This window comes from Phyllostomus hastatus, unplaced genomic scaffold, assembly GCF_019186645.2.
Source record: "Phyllostomus hastatus isolate PE091 unplaced genomic scaffold, TTU_PhHast_1.1 phas_scaffold_1066, whole genome shotgun sequence".
Lineage (NCBI taxonomy): Eukaryota > Metazoa > Chordata > Mammalia > Chiroptera > Phyllostomidae > Phyllostomus > Phyllostomus hastatus.
In genome coordinates, this window is record NW_025334004.1 from 34521536 (window position 1) to 34544921 (window position 23386).

The following is a 23386-nucleotide window of genomic DNA, read 5'->3' on the forward strand; positions in this document are numbered from 1 at the left end:
GTGACGGAGGGTCAGCTCCAAGCGTCTGGGGTCTGGAGCAGGACGTGCATATCAGGGCTTCTTCGCAAGCGGCTACAAACCTCTGGTGAAAAGCCAGCAGTGGTCTGGGAGGTGAGAAGACGGGGTGTGTGATGTCTGGTGCCCAGCACTGTCCTCCGCGGAGCTCCTGGCCGTGGTTCCAGGGCTCAGTGTGTTCTTGTCCTTGAGCTGCTGCGTTCAGGGTGTGTTCACATACCCAGTGTGTGCTGAGCGTCTGCTGCGTGCCGGCCCCACGCTGCGTGAGGGACAGCACCCCGGGCTCGGAGCTATGCTGGCCCAGGACGCTTGGATGAGTCTACAGCCACCTCGTGGAGGTAGAGCAGCTGTGTCGAACAAGTCGGGGGCTGGCTCAGCCATGGTGCCCCTCTGCCAGGTGGCCCCCTGTGCCGGGAGATCCCTGTGCCAGGTGCCCCCTGTGCCAGCAGCAGACGGACACCAGCAAGTTGTTTCCACGGCATCGTTGTACAGCTTCTGTGCTGAGCAGAGTTTGAAAGGTCACTGCATGTTATAGAGAACATTTTAAGTGGTGCGTATTTGAAAACTTATTTTAACTCCAAACCTAAGAAATCTTAAGAAATAAGCCAAAGACTTCCCTAAAGTACTTTTCATCCCCTCACCCATCAGCATGTGGCTGCGTGCCCTCTAGTGCAGACCGTCCTCCAGGTGTCTAGGCCACAGCTGGTCTGAACGCAGACTTCTTGGAGGGCTGGATTCGGGCGCTGGTGCGTGAGGTCGGGACAGCACTCCAGCTGCACAGCAGCCCCTGCCGCCGTCACCTGGCCGTTCCCTCCTCCCTGGGTCAGAGCCTGGATGCGGGCCTCTGTCGTGGAGATGGCTTCTGTGGGGCCTGAGGAAAGAAGGCCCATTGCTCCCTCTCATCACCTGGGCCAGCAGCAGGCCAGAGGGCTGTGTCAGGAACCTGGGAGGTCCTTGGTGGCCTGGCAGTGGCCTCGGGCAGACCTGCAGCACCGGTCGCTGAGCGTGATTCTTGGGCTGTGACTGTAGCTGGCCACCTGCATTGCTCTCCTCAGTTCTCCAAGGAAACCTATAGAAATTCAGTTTAAAGACACTAATTTGTTCAACTATGTTCAGATAATTTGGAAAAATTAACGGAATGGGTAATTTTCCAGCAGACTGACATGGTCACACTGACCCTAGAAGAGACAGGAAAAGCTAAATCGGCCCATTATTAGAGAAGAAAGCTTGACGGGCCTAAAGCCACTGCCCCCGGAAAGCTCCAGGTGTAGCTTTTCAACAGTGGGCGCTGCCCAGCTGTGGAGAGCACCCACCCCTCTCTGCTTTTGCTGTCCCAGCTCAAGAGAGACTAAGGACATCCAGGGACGCCAGGGCCGTAGGGCAGCGCCCCAGCGACAGCTGCCGAGAGGTGCTGCTCTGCTGGTGGGCAGAGCCACCCCGGGGAGGCTCCAGAAGCAGAGGACGGGGAGGGGCTGTGTCTGTGTTAGACCCAGGGCACGGCCCCGTGTGGGGATGGCGGGTGAGGCAGGTCAGCATACTGTACTCACAGGCAGCAGCTGCTCAGTGGGAAGAACCCCGTACGGCTCATCTCCAGGTGCCGGAGGCACATTCAGCGAGATTCGGCGTCTCCTCAATGACTGCTACTCTTCATAAAGTTGAAACAGGTAGATTTTCCCTGAATGTGATTTTTAAATGTGGACATGCAACATTTCCATTAGAATCAGGGTTAAGACAGACAGACAGACACTTGACATAACCAGGGCTGTAGAATGTAGTTCCAGGAGCTCTAGCTAGTGCGCCTCGTAATTTAACAAGAGAAAGCAGAGTAAACCGTTGGAATGTTAGAATGGAGAGATAAAGCTGTTTTTAACATTTACAAGTCACATGACATAGTTACTTACACATTTACACATTTGTGAATCATATTACAAGTGCAGATACGAATCTGAAAAACTCAAGAGAACCTCCTGGCACCTGAAAGAAGTCAGTAATGAGATGAATGCACCTCGCAGGCAGTGACACTGTTGCTTGTGTAAACAGAAGAGACTCCATTGTGGGGATGAGATACATGGGCGTGAACTTGGGGGTACGGTCTGTCTGAGGACCACCTGAGTCCAGGGAGAGGCCGCGCAGAAGACCGGTGGTGAAGGCAGGGGTGGCTCATGCAGAACTAGTAACTTTTGGGGGGGGTAGGTGCTCAATAAATGGTATCTATTTTTAGTTCAGGCAGCTCACTGTCCAAATTGTCCAGATTGTCACTCCTATTTCTGCCTTGTCACTTTACTAAGATCTCTGAGTGTGTGCGTGTCGGTTTGGGTGTGAAGTTTCTCAGAGGCAGATTCTGCCGTGGCATCTAAGTCCTTCGCGGCTCAAGGCACGTGTGAGTGTGTGGCATGGTTAGGGTGACCTGAGGAGCCCTCTGAATGAAAAGCATGTGTTTAACCTGGTTATATCTTTCAAAACCCATTCATTTCTTCACTCACTCACTCACTCATTTGCCAGATTGAGTGTGAACGTTGTTCATTTTCACAGTAAGACCTGAGACACAGGAAGAGGAGTTCGGCTTGGCTGTCAGCAGAACTAGTCCCAGGGGCCGTCGCCTCTTCAGTGTGCGGACAGGCACTGTCCTGTTCGGCTGCAGCCACCAAAGCAGGAAGTGTGTACAGAGTGATGAGCAGCTTTGTCTCTAGGTGTAAACCCTGTTTCAGTTGGGAGCAATCATAAAAAATCTTTATGGTGTAACGACTAGTTGAAGCTTTATGGACCGGGGACCAGAACTTTGGCTAATCTTTATACCTGACGAGTCTCTCAGGACACGTGGCACCAGTTTGGGTGCTGTGGGTTGCAAGTAACAAGCTCTCACTGACATTGGCTTCGGTTGCATTTAATCCTCTGTACAGTGGAAGGTTTGGAGGGGAGGCTGCTGGGTGGGCTGGTGGCTTGGCTTGTCACCTGGGGCTCCAGCTGTCTCCCCCCTCCCCCGCCACTCCCCTTGTCCGTGACAGGCCCGCTGGGGCAGAGGTCGGATACCCCATCAGATCCTTGCATGAGATCCCTTCCTACTCTGCAAAAGCAGGAAGGAAACCCATGGGCTGGGATGAGGGGCATGCCCCTCAAAAACCAGAACAAAAAATCCCGCCTTTTTCCTGGGCAACTTTTATAAAACTTAGTTTGGGAAAATCGTAGATTGGCAACCAGGTCGCAGACAGCCCGCAGCCCCTGTGCTTCCCTCCTCCCCCGCGAACGTGGCACCAGCCCTGGTGCGTTGGTCAGAGCTAAGGAGTTAATGTCGGCGCCGCCCTACGGACTGAACTGCAGACTGGATCAGGGACAGGTCTTCTGCCCACGTCCCTTCTCCGTCCCGGGGCCCCGTCCGGGGACCTGCACTCCCTCGCCGTGTCCCCTCCGTCCTGTCTCCACGTGTGCAGGGCACGTAGCAGGAGTGGAGCCTGCAAGACAGGGTGGCGCTCTGGGCGTGTCGGGGCGAGGGGTGAGTGACGTGAAACTGGTCACGGCCGCGGTGTCACCGGATGGCAGGAACCTTTTGGTGTCATGGTCATCTGATGGACCGCCGTCCCACGTGCGGTCTGGCCTGGACCCGGTGTCGTTATGTGGCCAAGACTGGAGATGAACGTATCAGGTCATTAGGTTGTGCACCTTGAATGCAGACAAGGTTATGTGTCAGTGGCCTCTTAGTGACACTGGGGACAAAGAGAGAGGTCAGTGAGGCACGCTAGAACCTAGGAGATGGAAACCACACGAGAGCTCAGCACGGGACGGAGGGGTGTCCCAGCTGGAGATGACGGGCTCTTCGGGGTGTCCTGGCGCAGCACAGCGAGGACTGCTGGGCCCCTGTGTCAGTCCCTGCGCCAGACAGCTCTACGTGGGCCGGGAGCTTACCAGATCTCATCAAGTCGAAGAGTCTCTGCCTTCCAGCTGCTTACATTCCCGCCAGTCTCTCAGTGGCGCCCGCTTTCAGAGTGTTTGTTTCCACTGAAACGGGCCTGTTTCTGCACCCAGGCCCCGCCCGCTGTCCCTCTGGTCCAAACAACCTTCCAACTTCATTGCTTTTGTACCCGGTTACTTGAAATGTATTATTTAATTTTCTCTAAGTACAAAGGTTACTGAGAGAAAGCACTGTGGCTTGTCCTCCCACTTTTCTGACTCACCGTGCCATAACTTGGTGCTCAAGTACAGCGTCTAGAGAGGATTTCCACGTGTGGCCGACGCCTGCCACAGCCTCCCTGGTGCCCGCCTGGCCCCACCGCTGCCAGAGGCGGCCCCGGCCGGTGCGCGTGCCGCGCGCCAAGCCCTCTCACGGGGCGCAGTTCAGCCCTGGTAGCAGCGCCGTGAGGTCAACAAAACCGTGAACTCTCCTTAATTACAGCACTGAGTTTTCCATTTCAAGCAAATTATTATTTTTTTGTGAAAAGTCATGAGGGTTGAAATGTTATGTGCATTTGCTGGATCTATGTGTAAAAAGTGAGGCAGTGCATCGAGACTGCAATGACAGTTCTTACTCGTGTTCTCTCTTTGAGATTGTTGGAAACCCTGGCCATCTGAGAACATCTGGTCGATTCTGGCCACAGGAGACGGCGTTACATTCAGAAACTTTCCACATCTCTTCCTCTTGGATTGTCATCAGTTCTCTCTGGTTACAGGCAGTTTAAGTTTTCCTGAAAAGGTTTTGTTCTGTGAGGCTGACTTGGGAAATTCTAACCACATCCACAATCGTTTGGAGACGAGTGAAGGGGGGGGAAGACGGTGCGATCCCGCTTCCCCCGGCAGACCACAGGCATCCGAGTGCGTTCACCTCGAGGCTGTTCCCCACGGAAATCGTTTATTTGAAATGCTGTGAGCAGTGTTTATGCTGACGAGGAGGAGTCAAGTATGAACCCAGACAGCTGGCCTGGATACCGCCCTTGGGCCGCCTTTCTGGCCAGCCCTGCTCCTGCACAGGGGCCCAGGGCTTTCGTGCGGTTGAGTGGCCAGAGCGCTGGGTGCTAGGGGTATTGGGGACCCCGAGATGTTGCCCGCCTGGTTTCCTTCTTGCTGGCACAATAGCTTGCTTCTCACACTCGCAGCCGAAGGGCCCGTCTGCCAACGTAGTTAATGTGGCTCCTGTCTGCTCCCGTAACACACACAGTACTTCGGGGAGAGGCTCTCTCAGGCCGCCCACCACAGATCTCCCTGCACCAGCTGCTGCCCAGCCCCTGTCCCCCTGCAGCCTGGTTTCTGCCCGTGTCTGGCCGTGCTGGAGGAGGCCGGGCTGCGTGCACGGCCCTGAAGAACAGCCAGGGTCAGGGTCAGGCCACAGGGCCGAGGTGGGGTGCCTTGCTCCAGTCCCCCCACCTCCCAGGACCAGTGCCTCTCCTGTGCTGGCCCAGCGTGCTTTCCCGGGGTCACCGGGCAGCTCTGGGCCTGTCGCATTCTGGCTGTCTTTGCAGGGTGAAGGGTGGGCCCAGCCTGAGGCAGTGGGTTGGTGTTGGACATCGCCCTGGGTTCTAGGACCCGGTGCCCAGGAGTTGGAGTGCTGGCCCTGGATGGAAAGGGAGCAAGAACCCTTGCCGGGGCTCCCAGCTGTGGTGACCGCCCAACACCTTGGTGGCTGCAGTGGGTCCAGCCTGGGACGTCGCCCTCCTGCCTGCCCCTCCGTCCACCTCGCACCTGGCACGCTGCCTGCCCCGGGGCCTGCCCTGCACATGGCGCAGACACCCTCCTACTGGTCAGCTAGTGGTGTGCGTGTTGGGATGTTCCAGCTGACTTTGGCACACGAGCCTGTCCGCACACTTCGAGCATTAGGTGTTTCCCTTCTGTATTAAGCAGATGTTTCGAGCCTCGCCTGTGCCGATGGGAGCTCCCCTTCTGGGAGTAGGGTCCGGTGCCCAGAGGACGCGGGGCGGCTGTCCTCTTGCTGCCAGGCCTGAGTTCTGGAAGAGGCCTGTGTGCGCTGCTGGGCTGGATGTTGCTGGGCTCTGCTCTCCTCTGCCCGTTTCCCGGAAGTGCTGGTCACAGCCGGCCTTGTGGGCGGGAGCACACCCAAGGGCCGAGAGCTGCAGCTAGAGAGCCCACTCCAGGGCACGCAGGTGCTCAGGGGCTTGGGAAACTGAGAGGGGGACCTTGGAAGGGGGACTCAAGCGGGGAAGGAGCACCAGGCAGGGAGGAGGGTGCAGGGTGCTTCCGGTGGGGCCGTTGTGCCGAAGACAAGTTCAGAGGACAAAGCCGGTGCCCCCCAGGCAGCCGCTGGCTGGTGATGAGTGCCCAGCTTTGTCTCACGTAGTGAATTTATGTAGCCATGCAGGGTCAGCGAGGCACCAGGAGGCCCACATTGCCAGTGTCACCTCTGGGCTGTGACTTCTTGGGTTGCAGGTTTATCTGGGGCTGTGACACGCCTGCCTTGAGTCCAGCGACAGGTGTGACTGGGAAGCACGTGCGTTCCTGTGCGGTTCCTGTCCAAGGGGCTGCGTCAGGGCTCAGCCCACTCGTGGGCAGCTTCGGAGTGACATCTCTGGGAGGAGACCTGGAGTGGGGGCCTCGGGCCTTGACGGAGATGTCAGGTGGGCAGAAGCGGGCATGGCCGGTGCCCTGGGGGCTGTGGCCAGGACGGCGGGCTGTCTTTGGAAGGCCTCTGGGGTCTGTGGGCGGGGCTGGGCGGGGCTCCCCAGCACCTGTCCAGATGAGGGGCAGCGCTCCCTGTCTGTCCGGAGCCCCTCGCTCTGGTGCCGGGACGCTTGTTCCCAGGCAGCCTCCAGCCGGCTTGGGAGAGCAGCCTCGACGAGCTTAGGGGCTACTGCCCCAGGGGCTCACTCCGGAAAGTGGGGCAGAGCAGCCCTGACACGGAGCTTGCTGGGCGGTTTTAGTCCTGGGCTCATTTATTAAATGTCAGCAATGTGGGCTCTCAAAATTTGTTTTGAGATTAGGCTCAATATTGAACTTATATTAAAATGCAAACCAGGATTCTAAAATTAAAATATTCGGAAAAGAGTTGTTTAGCCCTTGGGAGATTATTATGCCCCTATAAAAGATGTCACCAAACTTTAGCATCCATGAAAGAAGACCAGAGCCCTCACTTTGTGTGTGTGTGCTTCAGACACCGTGCAGCGTGAGTCTGCTTGTGGCCAGAGCTCTGTGGCTGCCGCTTGTCCCTGCCACGTGGCCGTGGAGTGTGCTTCGCTTGAGTGGTTTTTGTTGCGCAAACAGTAGCCTCACAGCCTCCGCAATTTGCATGAGGAACGCGTCAGCCAGCACTTGGTGACCGCTTGCTGCTTGTCCCCTGCCGGCCTCTGGGAAGTCAGTCGAGTGTGTGCGCAGCTCTCCTGTCCCAGAATGGGGTCAAAGGACGCCACTGGTCCCTGAGCGCTGTGTGCCCCCGTTTGCTCCGTGGGCAGTTTGTGTTTCCCCCGGCACCGAGGGGGACGGCCCGGCGGCTGTGGGCAGACATCTGAGGTGTGTGGCACCTGTTGACAGGTGTGGCTCCTGTACACCCTGCTCTGCCGTCTCCCTGGATGCTGACTCTGGACCTGATGTTGGGTGTCTGGCCGTGGGGGCTCCAGCCTGGTCTGGCGCTTCCGTTGTGGGGGGCGTGTGGTGGAGCTGCCCGGCCTGCAGGGGGGCTTCTGTAATCCCCAGCGGGAATGCCTCTCGGATCAGACTGCGCTGGCCCTGGAGGGAGGGCACCTGGAGGCTGGGCACCCTCTCTGACCTGAAGGTGGTCCAGGTGCCCAGCCGGCCGCCTCCTGCGTCTTCCCGCACGTCACGTCAGGGCCCCAGGAGGAAGATTTGGGGACCAGGGACAGGGCGGGGGTACACTTAGCGCTAACTGTCACATAGTGAGCGGCAGCTAGACACGACAGGGCTGGTGGGGGCAGTGCCTGCCCTGTCCCTCCTCCTCTCCACTTCCCCCTGCCACACCGCCTCCTTGCTCCCCGCTCCGTTAGGCTCCTGACTCACCCGCCCTCTTCTTGGTGACCACTGGGCGTGTGTAGGGAGGGTTGGAGTGGAGAGTTGGCATTTTTCTTGGCCGTGGACACATCAGATGAGCTCCACATGCAGATCTGTGTCGGGTCCATCCGTCCCGCCGAGCTCACACCAGGCAGCCCTGGGGTTTTCAGCTGACCGCTGACAGCAGGGCCCACTGGGAGGCCCTGGGCTCCAGATGTGGTGGGTGGGGCCAGAGGGACAGGGGATGTTTAGCGGGTGCCCAGGACCACTGGCTCCCTGTGGGAGGAGGGGGAACCGAGAGAGGGAGTACAAGGGCAGAGGGGAGGGCAGCAGCCCTTGACCTTGAGAAGTTGGCTGAGGGCCGCAGAGGATCTATCTTCCCTACCAAGCCTGGGTAGAGCTCGGGGTGCAGCCCTGGGCCCCATGGGAGATAAGCTGTGGGTGCCCAGACTCCTGGAGTTGAAGATGAAGTGGGCGTGCTGGCGGGTGCCCAGGGGCAGGGAAGGGCATGACCTGTCTCCGGGGAAATGCTGTCTGTGCCTCCCACTCCGAGGCCAGACCCTCGGGAGCAGACAAGCGCTGCTCCGGGCCTCTCGGCAGCCTGTGCTGCCCCTCTGGAGAGCCTGGGGCTCTGGGGGCTGCCTGGTGAGTCAGCCTGGCCTGTAGTGGGGGCCTCCAGGGATCCCCACCCTCAGGCCCATCACTCTCCTGCGCCTGGGGACCACCCAGGGGGTGGGGGTGTGGCCCTCAGCCCTGCTTGGGGTGTGGCTCCACCTCGATTCCAGTGAAAGCAAGACCGCTAAGCATTTACTTGGCAGGGGCCCGACTTTTAGACTCAAGTTAGGCTGGACTGGATTTCTGAGATTTTGTAAGTCCTCAGAGACTCAGGTTGTGCAGAAGCGATGCTTGGCCCTGACTGCTTCACATCCGTGGCCGTCTTTCCGTGGCTTCTGACTGCGGGTCTCCCTCGTGGGCCCCACGGCTGCCCAGGGTGACGGGCTGTGAAGGGTCCTCTGCCTGGAAAGACCCCACACCATATGGTGCTGTCCTGCTGCTGGGGGCCACAGAGGTTCTGGGGCTGGTCCTCTTGGCTGGAGAGCAGGCGGCTCGCGTGGGTTCCGTTCGAGACCCCGAAGGGCACTGTCGCCGTCTCCCGAGAGGCGGTGCCCTGTGCAAAACCACAGACCGCCAGCGCCAGCCCTGTCTCTCGTCTCCTCATTCCCTCCCGCAGGCACTCCAGAGGTGAAGTTCCCAGAAGGAACGGGACATCGCGTGTTGTTGGCGCCTGTACACCCACCCCTCATCTGCCAACAGCACCCCGCCACCCGTGTTTTATCACGTGGTGACCCCTGCCCGTCCCCCAGCCATCCTTGTGTCTGTGCGCCTCACAGCGAGTCGCAGACAGCGGTGGGCTCCCCTCCGAACACCTTGGCAGGGGCCCGGTTAGCTGGGGTTCGCCCTGGTTTGGGTTCCTCTTGCGCAGAGTGTATACGCAGTGGAACGTGTGGTGTGAGCACGCGCTCCCGCGTCTGACAGCTGCACACGGTGCACTCAGACCACCATCGGACTGCGCAGGGGGACCGTCACTCCGGGAGGTGGTCTGACCCTGTGGCCCACCGGCCTCCTGCCCTCAGGGAGCCGGCCAGGCTGTGCCCCCCCAGCCCCCGGTCCCGGGGGTCAGACTGCCGGGTCCAGCAGGAGGCTCAGTGTCCGGCTGACCGTTTTGCGGTTGGTCCATGCTGCCACCTGAGCTCCTTCCTTTGGTGGCCGAGGCGTGTGGTTTCCGACCGTACCGGACACCTGGCCGTCCTCTGCGGACACACCCCTGGGCTCGTCTCAGGTGCGGGCCGCTCCGTGAGCGCTGCCACGCACGTCTTTCTTTGAGCCTGCTTTCGTCTCCCCCAGGTGATTCTGCCTGGGGGCGGGGTGAGTCATGGGTGGTGTGCGGAGTCTCCTCAGAAAGTGCCAGAGCTTTCCTGGAGTGGCCGCGCCCTTTCCCGTCACACCGTGTGTTGGCAAGGCGTGTGGCTGCCCCTCGTTCTCACGGACGTCCGCTCCTCTGGTCTTTGTCCCTTCCGTCACCGTGGGGCGCGGGCGTGGCGCCTCCCCGACGGCTGCAGGTGCTCACTGGCCCTGCGCACGTCTTTTCTCTCTGGCGGAGAGTTCACTCCTGAGACCGGCTCGCGGGTGTGGGCACCCCCACGTGGCCCCCGCGCCCTGCACTGTGAGCTGCCCCGCCCGTGTCTCCCGCACCTTCTCAGCGGGGGTTTCAGTGACCACGAGCTTGCAGTTATGATTTCTTTTTTGAAAAAAAATTAAACATTTTATTTATTGATTTTTAGAGCGGGGGGAGGGAGGGAGAGAGGGAGAGAAACATTGCCCCCCAACCAGGGACTGAAGCCGCAAGCCAGGCCTGTGCCCTGACTGGGAATGTCACTGGCCACCTTCTGGTCTGTAGGACAGTGCCCAGCCCATGGAGCCACACCTGCCAGGGCCAGTGACGGTGTCCTGATGGTGGTTGCTTCCTGTGCCTAAGCAGCCTCTGCCACCGCCACGGCACGGACGTGCCCCCGTGAGCCCTCCGTGGCTGTGCCTGTTGTGCTCAGCTTCGCCTTCTGCCTCTGGTCAGCGTTGTGTGCGGCGGGAGGCCACAGCTGAGAGTGAGTTTTTCCGAGTGGGCATCGGCTGGTCCGTCACCATCTGTTAAGACTTTGTTTCCCGAGTGGATTCTCGGGCACCTTTGTTGGAAACTCGAAGTGCAGGTGTGCCTCCTCCTGGACTCTGCTCCGTGCTGCCCTGGGGCGTCCATCTCACTGCCGTAGCCTCGAAGGCGGCGGGAGCCCTCCGGGTGCCCCACTGCCAGGGTGCTGTCGGGGGCTCTGTGGGTTCTCCCGGGCCTGTTGCATTGCCAGGGACACTTTCCAGCCAGCTCATCTGCTTCGTTCCACCAGAATCACAGCAGAAACTGGCCACATGTCCCTGAAACCTGGTGCCCGATTTTATCTGTGGACAGGTGATGCTGTAGTCGTGTGGAGAGACTTGTCATTTAAGGAGCCGAGTGCGTCATTGAGGAAAAGGGCGGAGGAGAGTGTGTTTGGGCCTGGCCTTGCCTGGCCGTGTCTGTGGCGGGGCCTGTGTTCTCCATTCGGAGGGTGGACCTCCCAGAAGACACAGTCTCTATTTCGGCCTCTGCCCCAGGCCTCCTCCATCTCCCACTCCAAGTTACGCGTTTGGGGTTCGTCTCTGGCAGAAGGGAGTACCCTCCACGAAGGGTGAGGGGCATGGGGCTCTTAGGACCATGGACGGCTGCTGGTGGTCACCTCCTCTGGGGACGCAGGGCATAGTGGCAGCAGTGCCGTGGCCAGCTGCTCACCGGTTCCCAGGAACCCCACTGGGGCTTTGTCCTTGAGACGCAGTCAGTGGTGTGCCCTGATGCTGTGACTTGTCACATGGGTCTTTGGAGCCACCGGCTGACTGGCTGCGGTAGGTAGATGGCTAGAGGGGCCGGTGGCGGGCGACTGTGCAGTCGTTGGTGGGGTAGTGGCGGGGTTCCAGAGGACACCAGGGTGATCGTGTTGCAGGCAGCTGCAGTTGTGTGTTTTGCTCCCGCTCGCTGAGTGTCCCGAAGTGTCTGATGTGAGCAGACTCACTTTTGAAGAGAAGCCCTGTTAGAGGTGGGACCGAGGGGGCACTGCGCACCGAAAGCAGCAGGGCCCCAGCTCTGGTCCGAGGAGGACCGAGGCCCTGCCGCCCAGTCTCCTGTCCCCGGCAGCTTACCTCATGCGCCTGCACCCTCCTGCTGGCATTCATTTTGGACTTGGAGTTTCACTTCCGTCATCTGTGGGCTCTCGTGGACTGCCGTGCGCTGGCCCCCTCGCTGCCACCTGCTCCAGTCCGGGCACACTCGGGGTCCAGGGGCCAGGCCCTCGTCCCCGGGACCGGGTGCGGGCTGTTGGTGCACGAGCCACATGGTGAGCTCCGAGATGGTTTCTGCGCAGTCTCCCTCTTCCACAGACCCCCTTGACAAGGGGCACAGAGAGAGCCAGTGTGAGGAGCCCTCCGTCCTCCACCTGCTGTCCCGCCCCCGGGGGTCCTGCCACAGCGGGTCTCCTGTTCTGGCCGGAAGTCATCACCAGAGAGGGTGCAGCGGTGTTGGGGCCCCTCCCAGGGGAGAGCACCCAGGGGACGTGCGGCTCTGTTGGGGTGGGCAGGTGGGTGTCCTTGTGACCTGTGAAACTGCCGTGGCCCTGCCTGTGTCCCGCTCCGTGCCACAGCTGGTGCAGGGTTCCAGCCAGATGCACTTCTGCGGGGGAAGGGGCTCCCGGTTTGGGCTGAGCCCGAGGCCTGGCCCGTGCAGAAAGTGCCCAGCGGGCGGGCAGTGTCGGTTTTTAGAGGCTCTGAGTTCCGAGTTAAACTTGCTTTGTTTCTTAGAATTTGAGCTTGTGTGATGGTAAATTATTTTGACTGTGTTATGTTCTGGGACACCCTTTCAGGAAAATGTTTGTTTGAAGTTCAGCATGCCCTTTTGCCCAGTGAATTAGGGTTTTCAGAGGATGCGTCTTTGAGAGGAGCCTTGGCATAACTCGGAGAGACTTAAGCGGCCTTGTCCTTCTCGGATGAGCGAGGAGGGTGTTCTGGCCGCCCTTCTTGGGAAGACCTCGCTCTTTTCTCGCTTTTCTTCCTCATTCTCTGGCCGTGCCAGTGTAGCTAGAGGGATGAAGGCCCGGTAGAGAGATGGCTCGGAGCTCCCTATGGTGGCCTCGCTGCCGCCCCTGTCCTGTGCACACACTTGTCCTTCAGTGGAGGGCTGACCGTCACTTCCTTCTCCGGGGCTATTTTTAGCCTCAGTGTATTTCTGACTGCACAGACAAGATTTCCCTTCACACGAGAGGAAACGGTTTTCCGCAGGGATAAGTGGGCGGCGGGGCCAGGGTTTCCTGCGCATCGCACAGCGTGGACTGGGGGCCCTGCACGGAGGCCCAGGGTGCACTTACATTAGGTGGCCTGGGTTCGAAAGGGTTAAGGAGCTATTTGGGGAAATAGGGCATGTCCTACCTGCGCAGTCCTGGTGGTCACTTTTCTTGGTACGAGGGTCCAGTGTCTTGGCACCGGTAATCTCGTGGGTTGGGATGCTGCCGCCAGGACTGGGGGTGGCTCTGAGTCCAGTCTGCCCGTTACCCAGGCTGCAGCGTGGCTCCTGGGGCCACACAGTCGTCCCCCCTTCTGAGAGTGATCCTGTGCTGCCAGTGATGCCTTAGCTCCATGCGGCCCCGCCCTCTCCTGCAGGGCCTGGGCACAAGGGGTCTCAGAAGGTGGGGAGCAGAATGGGGGCTCCTGGTTCCCCAACACTGAGGCTCCAGCGGGGAGCAGTGCCCACAAGGCAGCCCCTGCTGGAGTGGGCTTTCCAGCGCCTTTGCCCACCAGGAGGTCCTCCGGCCCTGGGCGGGGCCCCCTTCTGCACAAGTGTCCTCGGCGTCCAGCACCGTCCTTCCCCTGTGTGCACGTGCACGGCCCGGCCATTGGCTTCCTCGGGAACCTGCTCCTTCCAAATGGCTCTGCGGGTTTAAACCACACACCTACGGTCCAGCGGGATGTGTCTGAGCGTCTGTCATGTTCCCTGCCGACACAGGTGCCTGAGATGGGGGTCCCTTTCTTCACACACTGTTGTCTCGGGGCCGTGAGAGCACAGACCAGAGAAGCACGTGGCTGTAGGGAGCTCTCCCACCCCCACCCCCGCCCGCCTGCCCGGCCTGCCAGACTGGCGTGTGTGCGCTGTGTGGGGCGGAGGGTGGTGCTCACTCACGTGTCCCACGTCTGGGCGCCTGCAGGCGGCGCGGGAACATGTTGGCTGTGGGTGGCGGGCTGTTCTCGCCGTGCCCCCCAGAATCCCAACAGCGCAGCTCACAGGTTCAACCTCCATGTGTGCCGTATGTCATGCATTCGGAGAAGCACGTTTTTCACATTTTAACGTCTCTGCTTGAGAAGAGCCTTCAGGGTGCCGAAACTCCTGGGGTGGCTGACATGACATAGTGGCATTCTGGATTCAGTGACAAGGGGTTGTCCTAATGGTAAAGGGCTGCTGTGGGCAAGAGCACGCCCCAGAGCTGGCTGCCTTCTCCTGTGGCCTGAATCTGCCCTGCGGGACCCTGGCTGGAGGAGCCTGTGCCTTTCCTAGGACCCTGCAGGGAGACTTGGGATTGGATCCCTGGCCCTGTTGCTCTCGGAGCCAAGTTCCTTCTCTGTGTGCTTTAGGCTGCCGAGCAGGTGGTGCTGGGCAGAGGGCGGTGGCATGGGGTCCGCTGAGCGAGGGGCTGCTGGAGCTAGCACGCCCACACAGTGGTGGAGAAGCCAGGGTGCCTGGGTAGCATGTGGAGTTTGTTCCAGGGGACGCTAGGAGGGGCAGCCACTCATGGAGTGTTGACTGGTGTGGGCAGGATGAGCCACCAAGAGCATTGGGTCCCCCCGCTGGCCAGGCTGTCACCTCTAGGCAACCACTAAGGGGTCGGTGGGGGCGATTCCTGGAGCTGGGCGAGAGGTGGGTGGAGGGGGCTTTTCAGTGAGAGCTGAGTTCTCCGCTGAGGGCCACAGGCTGCACTGCCGCACACCCAGGCTGCACCCTCCGCCTGCTCATGTCCCGCCAGGATCTGCCCTGGCCCCAGGCAGCTGGGGGCTGGCCAGTGCCCACTGCACAGGCCCCCCTCCCGGGGTGCGGAGGGGCTACGGAGGAGAGCAGGTGGGGTGGGGGCCAGTTAGAAAGTGAGTTGCCAACGTCGTGATGCTCAGAGACGTCAGAGGCACACCCACCGAGGGGCGTCACCGTGTCTGAGCACAGGGGCCTCCTCCGGCCACTTGTCGCAGGTACAAAGGCGTCTACGCACGCTTTACGGTCACGTTGCCCCTGTTGTCTCCAGCAGCCTCAGTGGCCTTCATTACTCCTTTCTAGCGCGTGCTCAGGGCTCACAGGCTGGTCTGGGGGCCACAGTTCTTCAGTCTGTATCAGTCTGTCGTTCTGCACCCCACCCCCCACCACCTCTGGTCTTTCTGATCTCCACATTGTGCAGAGTCCAGACCACTCGTACTGTGGGGTGTCCCACTGTGGGGGTCCTTGCTGGTTTCTTCCCGTTTATTTTGGGTTAGACGTCATTTTAGCAAAACACCTAGGGGACCTGGCCTGTGCCTGGCCTCCACCTCAGGAGGCCCACTGCCCGCTCTGACCTGAGAAAGGGCGGTTTCTGTTCACACAGAAACCCGTGGGGAGACCCTCTTTGTGACTCCTCTGTTTGGGTCTTCTCCCCTTTTCCTGTCAGATTTCTTGTTGCTTTTCCCTGACTTTTAAGAGTTCATCACATATTAGGAAGAGTAACTGTTATTTATGTGACAGACATTGTCCATCATTTTGACATTGGCCTTTTGATTTTGCTTCTGGTTTTGCCATGCAGAAGTTTCTTCTTTTTTCTTTCTTTCTTTTTTTAATTGTAGTTGAAAGTATCATTCTTTTTAAATATGGTGTTTGGATTTTGAGTCATAGTGTATTTTTCCGTGTGACCTTTAGCATCAGCCTATCTGGCTCAGGCTGGGTGGGGTGGGTCACACACGGGTGGGGGACACTGTCGTTTCTGGGCCAACTTGGAGAGAGCGGGCGGCTTTATGGTGCTGAGTCACCCTCCTGAGAACCAGAGCTTGTCGTGGACTCAGGGCTGCTTTCTGTTTCTGCCGGGAATGACAAATTCTCACCTTTTACAGGTCAAGCCTAACTTTTATCTTTCTTTTTTTTTTTAAGATTTTATTTATTTATTTTTAGAGAGGGAAGGGAGAGAGAAAGAGAGAGAAACATCAATGTGCGGTTGCTGGGGGCCGTGGCCTGCAACCCAGGCATGTGCCCTGACTGGGAATCGAACCTGCGATGCTTCGGTTCTCAGCCTGTGCTCAATCCACTGAGCTACGCCAGCCAGGGCCTCATCTTTCTTTATATTGCTATTGTAAATGGAGTTCTTCCCTAAATTCTTTTATTGTTTTATCAGGTGTACCGTTGAGTCCTTGGGTGTCCCGGGTGCCCTGTCCTGCCTGTGCAGATGTGGGCAGTCAGCGCTCCCCTCGGGCACCGCTGGGCCTCTGCTGGCCTCTCTTTCTGACCTCTCTCCCTGCGGCCTTGGCAATGCGCTCAAACAGTGCTGGGAGGTAATTAGGGTGTCTCTGCTGGGGTCCTGGTGGGTCCCGGCCACAGTGGACGTGGCTGAATTTCTCCAGGAGAAAGGGGCCTATGTCAGGGAGGCACAGACCCCTGTGTGGCAGGTGACAGTTCTGATAACAGATGCAGCGGTATTTGAAATTGTTGTTGTTAAACAAGAAGTAATAAAAGCAAAGGAAACATTTCACTAAAAAAGCTAAATTACAGAACTATGCCATAAACTGAAGGAACACAGAAAGGATAAATACAAACCCAAATTTTATTGAAATTAAAAAAAGAGAAAGGAAAAAGCCCATGAAAACATAAATTAACAAGATACGAAGGTTGTTTGTTTGAATACGTAAGTGAAGTCATCACCTGATGAGGCTGATGACTTGGGGCACGGCGGGAGGGACGGGCAGACGGATGGACTGACCACGCGGCAGCACTCGGGGACAAGAGTCTCCCGGCGCAATGGCCTGCCACAGACAGCGGCTGACTGCTAGGGCAGAGTGACTGATGAGACCCGAAACGCGCGCCGTGTGTCCTAATGAAGTTGGGGTGGGGCAAGAGTGTTCGAGCAGCCGCCGGTGCACCAGCACGTGGGCGCGCTCTCCCTGCCGTGTGAGCAGTCGGCATGAACCCAGGACACTGGGCACAGCCTGGCTGAGCCCTCCGCTCAGGGTTCCTCGGGCTGCGCCCCGGAGACCGGCCGGGGGAGGGAGGGTCTGTCCGTGCGCCCTCGGCCTGTGGGTGGGGGCCGTCCCCTGGGGGCTGTGGAACTGGAGCAGCTCTCCCAGCAGGGCTGCGGGAAAGCGTCCTGTCCTCAGAATCCAGCTCCCAGAGCCTCTCCTGGATGAGTCACCTGGTGCCTGACAAGGGCAGACCTACCCAGGACACACCCTTCTGATCAGCTGGCGGTGAGCTGGCTGGAAATCAGTCTGTGAAGCGACTTCACCTTTGCCCTGCAGTGTCACCTGGTCCGTCTCCAGGGTCCCGCCCCCACGGGGGAAGGGCGCCTCAGGTGGGGCACGCAGGAATCTGGGCCCTGCCTGCTCTAGGATGTTCTGGCACGTCCTGGCCCACCACATTTTATCACGACTGGCTGAGACTCTTACTGAAGAACTTCTCTGGTTTTTTTACTTTTATTTATTTCTTCTGTAACGTTCTTCCTTCTTAATGCAAATTCAAAATGTTGACTCATATAATTTTCCTTCTCCCTGAAGAAAATGATAAAACGTTTCTTTAGGGCAGAGCCCAGCACAGCCTCCACTTTGGGCTAAAATGAGAGTGTTTCTCTAAGATCTAGTTTGTGTGTTTATCTCTTATTCTTATTTTAGTGGCTTTAAAAATAACTCCGTGTTAACCAAACATGGGCTGGAGCTCCTAGGAGGCTGGCGTCCGCGTGGCCTCCAGGCCTTGCCTGGAGCTGCTCCGGGACAGAGCCACCACGCAGTCATGTGGACACGGAGCCCGTGCACCCGCGGCGTGCGGGGTGAGACCGAGGGGGTCGCGGTGCCGCCGCCTGCGGGGGGCAGGGCCCCGACAAAGGGGTGCCGTGGTGGGCGGGGCTGATTGTATGGAAAGTGGGACGTGCACGCGCTGGCAAGCGCTGCGGGTTTGGTCTTGGCAAGAGAACATGCCTAAGTGCGTGTGCACGTGTGTGCATGTGCGTACACGGGCATGCACACAGGCTTGTTTGTGCCTGATTGTTTAAGGGCCTGTCTTCTAGAAGTTCGGAGCAACAACCGACAGAGCCGTTCGGTGCTTCCAGTTGTTCCTGCGGTGGCCTGTGCCCGTCTCCCTGACAGGGTCCCCAGGGATGGTCAGGCATGCTCCTCGCGGTTCTCTCCGTGCCGGCTGGTCCGGAACAGGGACCGGAGGACATGCGCCCGGTCACCTCACTGACGTGGTGCTTTGTCGTTGAACTGCTTACCTTTGGTGGGACGAGACTGGAGGCAGATATGAGGATAGTAGACTGTAAATCAGTTGTGATTTCAGGAAGTTAGGATGTTCCTACGTCTTCAGGAAAGCATCAGGGGAGTTAGACGGGGGAGGGGGCTTCCGTGCCAGGCAGGCAGAGCGTGTACGCACAGTACAAAGAGCCACGTTGAGACTGCCGGTGTGCAGCCCTGCGGACCGTGTTCTCGGCCCTGATTCCGTCACCTGGTGTCGTCCCTTCGGCGGGTGTGGTCGAGATGGTGGGATTGGCCGGGGTGGGGCACCCAGGGCAGTGGTTTCAGTGTGTCCATGGGGTGGGGGGGCAGCCACCACCACAGCCAAGCCTAGCAACCTCGCCGCCCGCTGTCCCTGTGCACTCGTGGTTCCACGCGTCCCACAGAGCAGAGCCACGTGTGGTCGGCCCATGCGCTTCCTTCCCTCGCACTGTGTCCGGGAGGCGCCTCCATGCTGCAGTGGTCAGTGCTTCCGCCCTCTCTCGGCCGAGTGATGCTCTCTCCTGTCTCCGGCCCGCTGGCTGCTGCGGCTGACCCTGGGGATGCGGCGGCCGTGTGGGCACAGGCGTCATTCTCCCTGGTTGGGTGTGGACCTGGGAGTGGGGTGCTGCACCGCATGGTGACTCCGTGCCCAGCAGTTTGAGGCCCTCCCGGTCGTTCCCACCTGCAGGATCTGAGGTCCCGTCTCCGGTTTCTGCGCCCCAGGGGAGGGGGGTGGGCGCTGCAGCCCCGTGGTTTGGATCTGCCCTTCCTGATGGCTGATGTGCTCGGCATCTTTCCGTGTGCTTGTCGGTCTTGCTGCTCAAACCCTCCGCCCAGTTTTAACCGGTCGCTCTCTGTTCGGGCACTGTCGTCTCTGCTCCCCTGGGAGGGTGACGATGGAGGTGGCAGTGCCCTCCTCAAGTGCAGAGCGGGTCCCCCGTGCGGAGTGGGTTCCCCGCCCCACGCAGAGACCCCCACCCCCACCCCGAGGTCTGCAGGTAGGTCCTCATCACAGCAGCTTCTGCTCGCGGCGGTTCGGGGCGGGGTCCGTGGTCTGACCGCCTTTTCTTTTTCTTCTCGTTGCAGCCAGAGCACCTGCAGAAGAACTGGCTTCGGGAGTTCTACCAGGTGAGAAGTGCTGCGGCAGCGGCTCTGCCGGACCGACTGCCCGTGCGATGAGCACTGTGTTTCCGTGGAAGGCGCGTGTGTCCGCGTGGCGCGCAGGCGTGGCTGTCCTGAGCCGATGAGGGCAGGTGTCACGGTTCCTGCCTCACTGCCCACTTCCTCCGCAGGGGCCCCTCTCCCACCCCTCCTTCTGGCCAGGATTCCCGGCTGGGCGGGGCCTCCTCATTATTGGAGGGGAGGCTGCCGCAAGCTTGTGGGGGTATTAGGGTGCCTTTTGGATGGGTCCTAGGGTTGCAGCATGACAAGACCATGCAGAGGGGCCCCGTGGGGTCTGGGCAGAAAGTGCAGGTGGCTCTCCGGGGAGGTGCTGTCAGGGCCAGGCTAGCTTCCAGCTCCCTCTGCTGAGCCGCTGTTGGCTGAGGCCCCGTCTTCGGGGAGCTGTGCTCTGGAGGCTGAGCGGCTTCTGTGATGTGGCAGACAGGGCTCTGGTCCTGGGGACACGGATAACTGGCACAGCCCAGGACAGCTGAGGCCCTTCCACGACAGGAAGGACAAGCAAGGTGGCCACGTGGTCCTCGGTGGAGCATGTGCCAGGCGTGTGTGCCAGATCGCAGGTGGGGCGTTCTAGAGGCCCCTCTGGGTGGGAAGGGCGTCCATCTCAGCTGGGGTGGCAGGCAGGTGAGTGTGGCTGCGGCCCAGAGGGCTGTCCCAGGCCAAGCTCTGGGTTAGGGTGGCCCATGCGCAGCCAGTGAGGGTGGCCCAGCGGCTCCACCTCCTGCAGTAAACGCCGGGAACTGTGGGGCCAGCAGTGCTGGCACATCTACGTCTCCCCCAGTGCTCAGGCCCCAGGGTCAGGGCAGCAAGGGTCCCACTCCCCTTCTGGAGTGGGCAGTGGGGACCCAGGGGAAGAGACTCGAGGCAGGCATTGCTGTCCCTTGCCGTCCATCGAGGTGTGTCCCCCGACGATGTGTGGAGGGGCGTCCCTCCCTCACCCATTGACGTGCACTGTCTGCCAGGGGCCGTGCTGGGTGTCGGGCAGAAGGCGGATTCCTGGGGAGGAGCTGAGGCCCAGGCACAGGGTTGTCAGGAAGGAATGCCCTTGGGGATGGGGCAGGTGAGAGGACACGCAAAGGGGGGTCTCAGGAAGTGACGGGGACCGGGCGTCCCATCGCCTGGGGGGTCCTGCACCCTTCCTTCCCCACACTCTGCTCTTCCCAGGTGGATGCCTGGTGTCAGGGACCCTGGTCGAGGCCGGGTTGGCAGGCCGCGTCCTGTGACAGGTCCATCGGGAAGCTGTGCTGGGGCGGGCAGGCCCCCTCTGGTTAGGGTTGCACAGGGTCCACGTCCCACCTCTGTCCCAGCCATGGGGCGAGAGTCCCGGGGGGTAGCCCGAGCCCTCCAGTCCAGCTCCTGGCCCCTGGGTCTGTCGCTTTTGGCGAAAAGGTCTGTCACGTTACGCTGCAGCTTTTGCTCCTTCGCTTTTCTGTCTGTGTGATTTTCACAGGTGGGGCTCGGGGGCTCCGTGTGCGGCAGAGTCTGAGGTTGTGAGGGCACGTCCAGGAAGGGCGAGCGGGCCTCCGGCCTGGCTCCAAGCTGGGAGGGCTCCTGGCAGTGCCGACCCCAAGGGACCCTGCGGGAAGCCTGTTCGGGCGCAGGGGTCTGCCCTCAGGCAGGGTCCCTGAGAGGCGGCCCCAGGAGATGTGGGGCATCGTGGCTGTCCCACAGTGACAGTGCCCCGTGCAGGTGCTGGTGCCACTCTGCCATGGACTGCGTGCATGTGCCCCAGATTCCTGCTGAAGCCGGACCCCAGTGGGGTGGTATCCGACGGGGCCTTGGGGGTGATTGGGGTGACATGTGGCCATGAGGGTGGGGCCCCAGGACAGGCCCATGCCCTTGTAAGGAGGGGCGGCGACCGCTGCTCGGGAGGTGCCAGGTGCTGGGGGCCAGACACTCCTGCCCTTGGGTGTGCCCTGGCCCTGCAGAGAGGTGTTCAGACACCCCTCAGGGTGGCCCAGGGGTGGCCTGGGAAGGAAGTGGACCACCTGGGGGCTGGGGTTGCAGGTCCGTGGGGGTCAGGAGAGCTCCTGCAGAGGCTGCGTGGAGACCTGCAGCTCCAGGCAGGAGCAGCCTTCTGCCTCGGTTGGGCAGGTCTGACCGCACTTCTCCAAACCACGGGCAAGGCTGCTCGGTTCAACCCTCTCCGCTCCTGAGACGGTGACTTGCACGTGCGCTCGCGGGGGCGGGCACCGGTCTTGCTCGGGGCCGCGTGCCGAGCACCCGGACGCGTGTCTGACGCGCCGTTCGTGCTCAGCAGCTCCTCGCTGAGCAGCACTCGGGAAGTTGCACGACGCAGGAGAGCATAAGTAAATACATGCCCCCACTCCCACCCCGCCCTGCTCTGAGGTCCGCACCCCCGTGTCTGACCGTCTGTCCGTCCATGCACCGGCGCCGGCAGCCTCCCTCAGCTGGTCCTTGAGTCAGTGTGCTTTCACAGCCCGCGGTTTGGGGGTGAACGAGGAAGTGTTTGTAGGTAGATTAATATGTACTACCCATTTTAATGGCTTTGGAGTACTTTATCATATGAATAGGTCATCATCGAAATTAAATTAAAGTTTTTCTGTCGATGAACCTTAGGTTGTTCAAATTTATAGTAATGTTACTGATCAATTCTAAAATTGATACAATTTTGGCTTGCATACAAATACAAAATAAGCGAGTATTGAAGATTTTTTATTGTGATAATAAATATTTATTATTTGTCAATGGGCAGACTAGGAGGGTGTTCTAAGTGTCTCAAATAGAGTCTCCTGTCAGCGGTGCTGGAAGGAGTTTGCAGAATAGACGCAAAGCCGGCCCGTAATTACTGCCCTCCCTGGACCCTGTGTCCCTGCGGTCGGGGATGTGTGCGTCACCGTCGGCTTTTAGAATTCACAGAATTGTCACACTGGAGACACCCCAGTAGGTGAGCTAAACAAGCCCCTGACATTTTTTTGTCCATTTAAAAGTCACAATTTTTGTGACAATTTAAAAAGTACTGTGTTGAGCATATCTGCCTCCACCGATGTGGAGGAACCTCCTGCTCAAAGAAATTAAAAGCAGAAAACATCTGAAACAGTGGTTTTCAAACCTCAGACATCAGGCAGGACAGGGCAGCAGCGGCCGAGAGAGGGGCGGGCCAGCCGCTGGTGGCCGGGAGGGTGTTCCCGGCAGGTCCCGAGCAAGGTAAGAGGGACAGCTGTGCTGCTCACATGTGACCCCACTTTCTAGGCGGCAGAGAGGCAGGAGTGCGGGGCTGGGCGGGAGAGGACCAGCTGTGGCACGGCTGTGGCCGCAGAGAGCTGCGTCTGGCTCCAGGCCCGCCCCTGCCCGTCCTCACAGATCTCGGCATGATGGGCCTTCCTTCTGCTCACTTGGGGTTTCATTCGCTCTCCTGTGTCAGCTTCTGAGGGCGGGAGACAGATACGGCCAATTCAGAAATGGGGCGGGGGCAGCGTTAAAATGAGAATAAGGTAAATACTGTGACCAACTCTGTGTTTGAAAGCCTCTGTGAAAGGAGCGTGTTTTTGGAAAATAAAGCACCAAAGAAGAAATAAATGGCCTCAATGGCTGTCTCTTTGTTTAGTTCAAATCTTGCCCAACTTTCCCACAGAACGCTCTCCAGGACCAGAGAAACGACAGTTCCATGAACCTCCTCAGGAAGAGCGAGCCCTGTGTGACACTTCCTCCCTTGCCTGCCTGCGACACGCCCCCGCTGAGCGCCCGAGGGGAGGCCGACATTCTCCGTGCAGGAAGTGCAGAAACTCTGACAAATGAAGTCTGTGCATGTGCACCTGTGTTACGTGTCAGCAAACAGGTTGTGGACACACGAACACACGAGCAGCACTGCGTCAGAAGAGGTCATTGCCGGTCCCCAGGCCAGACTCGAAGAGCAGAGCCGTGTCACTCGGGAGAGGACTCCAAAGAGCAGAGGACTCGCCTGTTTCTTAGGCCTGGGGAGTCCATGCCTTCCTAAGATGAACACCAGTGAACTGACTTAGTTTGCAACATCTGAGGTCACTTTGAAAACATCTTTTTCATGTTAGCTGCGAACAGTCGAAACTTAGGAAATAACACCTCTGAAAGCACTGACATAGTTGCATATAAGTCTGATGGAACACGCTAGTATCTGCACACCAAAAAGATGGAGCACTGATGAGAGAAA

The 23386-nt window shown here is 59.3% G+C and overlaps 1 protein-coding gene across 2 annotated transcripts in view; it reads left to right on the top strand.

Moving 5' to 3' along the window:
* Window positions 1-23386, top strand: part of INPP5A (inositol polyphosphate-5-phosphatase A) — a 141672-nt gene that overhangs the window by 21603 nt on the left and 96683 nt on the right. For both annotated transcript variants that reach the window (XM_045853845.1, XM_045853844.1), the window contains exon 2: window positions 19147-19188. In XM_045853845.1, the coding sequence (XP_045709801.1) occupies window positions 19147-19188 (42 nt within the window). The remainder of the gene's footprint in view (window positions 1-19146; window positions 19189-23386) is intronic.